The 6,500-nt window shown below is 51.7% G+C and overlaps 1 protein-coding gene across 1 annotated transcript in view; it reads left to right on the top strand.

The window, feature by feature from the left end:
* Window positions 1–5,709, top strand: part of Kcnab3 (potassium voltage-gated channel subfamily A regulatory beta subunit 3) — a 7,006-nt gene extending 1,297 nt beyond the window's left edge. The window contains exons 2-14 of the mRNA XM_050162763.1: window positions 1,006–1,049; window positions 1,137–1,174; window positions 1,392–1,471; window positions 2,702–2,746; window positions 2,824–2,868; window positions 3,040–3,083; window positions 3,219–3,305; window positions 3,555–3,640; window positions 3,767–3,887; window positions 3,969–4,063; window positions 4,162–4,282; window positions 4,439–4,527; window positions 4,733–5,709. Coding sequence (XP_050018720.1) covers window positions 1,006–1,049; window positions 1,137–1,174; window positions 1,392–1,471; window positions 2,702–2,746; window positions 2,824–2,868; window positions 3,040–3,083; window positions 3,219–3,305; window positions 3,555–3,640; window positions 3,767–3,887; window positions 3,969–4,063; window positions 4,162–4,282; window positions 4,439–4,527; window positions 4,733–4,810 — 973 coding nt within the window. The 3' untranslated portion in view covers window positions 4,811–5,709. The remainder of the gene's footprint in view (window positions 1–1,005; window positions 1,050–1,136; window positions 1,175–1,391; window positions 1,472–2,701; window positions 2,747–2,823; window positions 2,869–3,039; window positions 3,084–3,218; window positions 3,306–3,554; window positions 3,641–3,766; window positions 3,888–3,968; window positions 4,064–4,161; window positions 4,283–4,438; window positions 4,528–4,732) is intronic.
* Window positions 5,710–6,500: the final 791 nt, after the last annotated feature.

Raw genomic sequence — 6,500 nt, 5'->3', positions numbered from 1 at the left:
AAAAAAAAAAAAAAAAAAAGGGAACGCCTGAATCTCCAGGCTGCCCCCCCCCCATCCAATGGAGTGTCCTTGGGTTGGCGTCCTGGGGAGAGGAGGGAAGGAAACAGCAGCTCACTCTGGCCAGTTGGGGCGCCTGACCCAGATATTGCCCCCACCGGCCCTGAGGCCAGTCTCCCTCACCCTTTCTAGGGTGAGGTCAGAGCAGGATCGGGGAAGGGGGATAGACTACATCTTTCATCCCGTGCTGTAAGGCAAGAGCTGGGTGAAAAGGGCTCGGGGGACTGCTGGCCAGAGACTCTCAGAACTCAAAATGGGGTGGGTGGCACTTCTTGGGACTATGCTGAGGTCATTGATGTGACCTGCCTTTGTCCCAGAAGTATTCCGCCCTCCTCTGTAGCATCCCTGATTAGGAAGTAAAGGTGACTGTTCCATCTGTGCCTTGAGAGGAGTCGGAGAATTTCTAGTTCAAGCCTCAGAAGTCAATGAAGAGAGGAAGAGTTTCCCATCAAATCCTCACCAATCCTCACCCACATCGGCCTTTTCTGGGGCTGAGCTCATCCCTGTGCCTAGTCCAGCGACTGAACTGGAGTTGGTTTACATCTTTCTATTGTCACCCTTTAGAGTGGCATTCTTTGACGGAGGGCCTATTCTCAAACTCACCACAATCAGCCACACTTTTCAAAGCCCACTACTCCACACATCCCAGAGACGGCTCAGACACAGACAGGAATGTACCCAGAAGGAACAGACGATAGGAATGGAGGTGCCCGACAGTGGCCCTCGAGTTACAATCGATCACACTATTTGTTCACTTGTTCTTTCAATAATACCCTAGGGCCTCTGCTATGGGGGTAGCACTGCCTATCCCATCAGCCCACTGGGTCTGCTGTCTTTGGACTGGGACCCTTGAGGGCTTCTCAGTTCGGAAGGACAGGAGCTGGGGACTGATAATCCAAGTCCCCAGTGGAGGCTTCACCCCTTCCCCGCTGCTTCTGTATCCTGCAGGAACCTAGGAAAGTCTGGTCTCCGGGTGTCCTGTCTTGGCCTTGGTGAGTTGGGAGAGACATTAAAGAAAGGGGGCATTGTTTTATAGTCCAACGCCTGTAGTTCTCATGTGTCTGACTTCTGTCTTGCAGGTACCTGGGTCACATTTGGCTCTCAGATCTCAGATGAGGTATAAGTGGTGGGTAGAGGTGGTTGTGGAGAAGGGGTAAGAAGAGGAAGAAGTGGATCTGGTTAGGGTTTGGACAAGCTGGGGGGTGAGGTCTCAGGCTGGACGATGGGCAAAGGAGAGAAAGTGGTGGAACCAGGACTGAAGTGCTGGGTTAGGGTGCAGGGAGGGAAGTAACTGGGGTCAGCCGGTCATCTGAGATGTTTTCTCGCCTCCCTAGACAGCAGAAGATGTGCTGACAGCAGCCTATGAACACGGTGTAAACCTGTTTGACACTGCTGAAGTGTACGCAGCAGGAAAGTAAGAACCAGGGTGAAAGAGTCAAGTTAGAGACCTGGGAATTCTGGGAACACTAAAGTGCAACTTTCAGGCTCATAACACCCCCCGTGTATTATGGGAGTTGTAGTTCGTAGTTCTCACAAAACTTCCCTCTCTAGAGGTCAGCAGACTTACTGTGCAGCCACATTAACATAAAGCCAACGATTCTATCCTTAAGATCACAAAGCTGTATTTTCAAACACACCGCATCACATCATGCCTATGACTTGACTTTGGGAGTAGCCAGACTCCAGGGTGGCCTACTCTGCCTCTTTATTTGAGAAACATTCTCCAAGATTTAACTCAAATGTCAAATCCTCGAGAAGCATTTCCCCAGCTGCCCAGAGTCATCACCTTCTGTGAGCATCTGTGACACTCTGTCCTACCTTCTGACATAAAGGGAACGACCGCTTTACACAACATTGGCTGCTCAACCCAGAGGCTTCCACCTCCACAGAAGCCATCTTCCCAAGACTCTCCAGAGAGGCCATCACCAAAGCACTCAGAGTTTCAGGGAAGAGGTCAACATAACCTTAAAAAGGATTCAGCCTAAGTGATTAGACGAACAAGGGGCACGCGAGAGCCCCAACACTGCAGAGTGTTTCAGTACTTTAAGACTTGCCCCAAGTTGGCCCGTAATTGTGTTCTAACGGGATCTGCGTCAGCTGGCCATCATGGCACACACCTGCAGTTCCAACACTGGACGGCTAGGGGAAGAATTTGAGGCCAACATGGGCTACAAACTGAGACCCTCTTTCCCAAAGGGGGAGGGAAGAGGATATGGAAGCTGGTGAGAAGGATTCACCATAGCCTGGCATTCACTGGCAGAATCAGAGCTGGACTTAGGAGGATACCTGGTGTTTTACACAGGCAGAGGAAGGAGAGAACAGCCCAGATGACTGGAACCAGAAAAAGCAGTGTCCTCCCTGACTCAAGTCCATTTCTCTCGCCCCATTATAGTCTACTCCTTAAGCACCCACAATAGGGATTGGTACATAGTTGATAGACAACATGGATGAATGAATAAAAAATTATATGGCTACACTGCTAGCTCAGAAGCCCCTTTCCTTTGTCCAAGATGAATCTGAGACTCCAAATTGGCTCCTGTTTCCCCACTCCCCTCTCTCTCTATTAGAGGGAACAAGCAGGAAGAAGGGGAAGGAGTCGGTCTGTCCTGCAGAGATCAGTGTTCTCACCTTGTCTTTGTTTCAGGGCTGAAAGAACCCTAGGGAACATCCTCAAGAGCAAAGGCTGGAGGTGAGACTGGTTTTGTGGGTTACTGGAGACATGAGCAACCAAGTATCCTGCTGGCCCTCTCGTTCTGTCTTCTCCAGGAGATCAAGCTATGTTATCACCACTAAGATCTTTTGGGGAGGACAGTAAGTAATTGGGGAGAAGACTTACAAAGAATATGTGGTATATGGGATAGGAGTAGGGGTTGCTCTCCCACGTCATCCCCTGCCCCCCCCATTCTGCCCGTGAGGATGCATGCCATCCCAGTTTCTCGTAGCTCCAGATAACCCTCATCCTTGACAGTAGCCTTTCTACAGGGCAGAAACTGAGCGAGGCTTGAGTCGCAAACACATCATTGAAGGTGAGGATTGGTGGCTGGCTAGCCGAGGTGGGTGGGCACGGAAGCCAGAGAAGTTGACCATAACCAGGAGGTATGGTCTGAATTTTTAGCAAGTTGAAGGGGAGATATTTACCTCCCTCCTCCCTCCACTTCTAGGCTTGCAAGGATCCCTGGACCGCCTTCAGCTGGAATACGTTGACATAGTCTTCGCCAATCGTTCAGACCCTAACAGTCCTATGGAGGGTAAAACCGGAATCCCTAAACCTGACAGCCCTTCAAAACTGGGCACTTTCTCAAACTGGCATCGGGAAGCCAGCCTCCCCCACTCAAAAGTCCCCCAATCTCCATAGCAGAGGCTCAGACCCTAGGACCTAAACAGGAAGGAGGTGAAGAAGAGAGATGACTACAGACCTGCCCGGGTCTTGGTGGGGTGGACAGAGTCTAGGGTTCCACGGATCAGACACTGAGGCCTTTTCTCTCCTGTGCACCTAGAAATTGTGAGAGCCATGACCTATGTCATCAACCAGGGCCTGGCCCTATACTGGGGGACATCCAGATGGAGTGCTGCAGAGATCATGGTATGTGACTCTGACTCCCCACCCGACACCCGCTTCCCTTTTCTCGGGACCGGTCCAAACCTCACTGTGCTGAGGAAGACAGTGGAAGGGTCGCTCTGACCCTGTCTCCTTTCCACACCAACCCAGGAGGCCTATTCCATGGCCAGACAGTTCAACCTGATCCCGCCTGTGTGCGAGCAAGCGGACAACCACTTCTTTCAGAGGGAGAAGGTGGAGATGCAGCTGCCCGAGCTCTACCACAAGATTGGTGTGCAGACCCTCATCCCCACCTTTCCCGTTTCACTCATGACATAGGTCCCCATCCCACACCAAATCCTCTTGCTCTTAGGTGTTGGTTCGGTTACTTGGTCTCCCCTGGCGTGTGGCCTCATTACTAGCAAGTACGATGGGCGAGTTCCAGATACTTGCAAGGCCACTGTCAAGGTGAGATTTGGTGGCTCTGGGAGGCAGGTCTGGGCTGCCTAGGCTGCTGTGTGGTCAAGAAGGGAGTCGGGCCTTGACTGATTTTCCTTGGTCTCCAGGGGTACCAGTGGCTCAAGGAAAAAGTGCAGAGTGAGGATGGCAAGAAGCAACAAGCCAGAGTCATGGACCTTCTCCCCATCGCTCACCAGTTAGACTGCACTGTGGCCCAGCTTGCGATAGGTGAGACCCTGCAGGGGCCTGCCTCCCTGCGAGACTTCCTACACCTATCTCTAGAGGAACACGTCCCAGGACAGGATCCTCTCCAGACACTTCTGGACTCCAAGTGCCCACGCTGATACACATCAGTTTCTTTTCTTTTTCCTCCTCTGGTTCCAGCCTGGTGTCTCCGAAGTGAGGGTGTCAGCTCAGTCTTACTGGGGGTGTCCAGTGCAGAGCAGCTGATGGAACATCTGGGCTCCCTACAGGTGAGTTGGCGATTCAGACTCCCCTCACCTGAGAGTCAAGGCCATATTGTCTTATCCCTGAATGGACTGAAGAGCTGTCCCTGCAGAGTCCAGGGTGACAGGGCCAAACCGCTGAAAACTTTCTTATTGGGTCCCACTGTGGCCTTCCTCATGCCCTTCCTCAGTGTCCCAGCAAAAACTGCCCTTTTCACTGCCCATTCTCAAGGTGCTGAGTCAGCTGACGCCGCAAACGGTGATGGAAATAGATGCGCTCTTGGGGAACAAGTCGCATTCCAAGAAATAGTTCTTTGGGGGCGCGGGAACCCATCGCGGAGTGATTGCACCTGCCGGAAAACCACTTTCGAGCAACGGGCCCTCTAGTGCCGGATCTCTCCTCCCAGCCCCCAACCCTGCTCCCACGCAGCGGCAGAATCAGGGTAGCCCCGCCCACCAACGAGTCCCGGCTTCGAGTAGCGATTCGCATGAACAAAGCCATATCCTTTCGCCTTGGGGCTTGAGAGAGAAAGTAGATCTCCCACCCACCCTCTACGCCCCTGCTGTGTGTCCTAGGGCTAGGCCTTCTCGCTAATCCCGGGCATGAGCCGTCTTCTCTCAGCCATTTGGCCTTGCTCGTTTCTTTTCCCTATTGCCGAAACCCAGAAACGTCCAGCAGAAGAAAGAAACATTGAGAGTACCTCAAAAATGAGCCTTGAAATGTCATCAAGGTGGCAAGAACCTAGTGAGTTTGTGTTAACTGGAACACGGGAAACGGGCCATACTTAGTAGTATTTGTTCAAGAGAAGCCGGGCTGGTCCTGGCAGAAAGTAAATGCTAATCTTTCGGGAAACCAGAATCCTGCCTCCTGCCTGGAAGTGGAGGACTTAAATCTGGAACTAGGGCCACACTTTGTGCTTGCAGAGAGGGGATAAAGGTGGGGAAGACAATGTTGCCAAAGGCAGAAAGAAATTTGATGGCTGTATCGCAGAAATGGCAAGGTGATCCGTAGAAAACAAAGTGATGGGGGGGGTATAGAAACGTGAGGTTGTCAAGGTCTGGGGGCAAACCCAGGCTTGAACTGGATTTAGTATGCAGCATCAGAGGACTACAGTCTTCTTCCTGGCAATAAACCTAAAGCAATAAAGACAGCCCCTCTGCTGTAAGACTTCCCAGGGAACTGTAAATAAAGTCTCAGCTTGATCCTCACTGTGTCTCAGATTGCCGGCTGAGGTGGGGCTTTCGGGGCACCTGCTCAGGTAACCTTTCCTCTTTGTTAGAAGGCTCTCAAGGCTGGTTTCCTCTCCACTCATGAGTGGCTCAGGCATCAGACCCCTGGTTATGGTTCTCTTGGAGGATCTAAGCCCCAGGTACCCCTGGCACAGGCCCTTTCCCCTTCTTTAGAACCTGGTGCTGCGCCTTCTTTTCTTCCTAATGAAATCTGTAGCTTGATAACACATTTTGCCTTTCTTTACCTTTTTTTTTTTTGGCTTATTGGAGGTAGGGTTTCTCTGTGTAGCCTTAGCTGTCCTAGAACTCACTCTGTAGACCAGGCTGGCCTCAAACTCAACAGAGATCCAGCTGCCTCTGCCTCCCGAGTGCTGGGATTAAGGGTGTGTGTGTGTGTGTGTGTGTGTGTGTGTGTATACACATTGCCGCAGTGCTCTTGTGGAGGTCAGAGGACAACATTTGATTCTCTCCCTCCACTGTGTGGGTTCTAGGGGTCAAACTCAGGTTGCCATTGGTGGCAGCAGTCTTCACCTGTTTAGCCATCTTAGCCTGCCCACCCTTTAGTTTTTATTTTATGTATGTGTGTGCTTTGCCTGCGTGTATAGTTTATGCATTGCTTGCATCCTAATGGCCACAGAGGCCAGAAGAGGCCTTGGATTCCCAGGGACCAGAGTTAAAGAGTTGCAAGCTGCTCTGTGGGCTGGGAACCTAACCCATGTCCTCTGCAAGAACAGCCAGCCACCTCTCGACCACAGCCTCCACTGTTGTTG

Source organism: Alexandromys fortis, unplaced genomic scaffold (genome assembly GCF_014885135.2).
Source record: "Alexandromys fortis isolate MF-2015 unplaced genomic scaffold, M_Fortis_MF-2015_v1.1 scaffold_84, whole genome shotgun sequence".
In the NCBI taxonomy this organism is placed as follows: Eukaryota; Metazoa; Chordata; class Mammalia; order Rodentia; family Cricetidae; genus Alexandromys; species Alexandromys fortis.
This window is presented reverse-complemented; position numbering and strand designations above follow the sequence as displayed.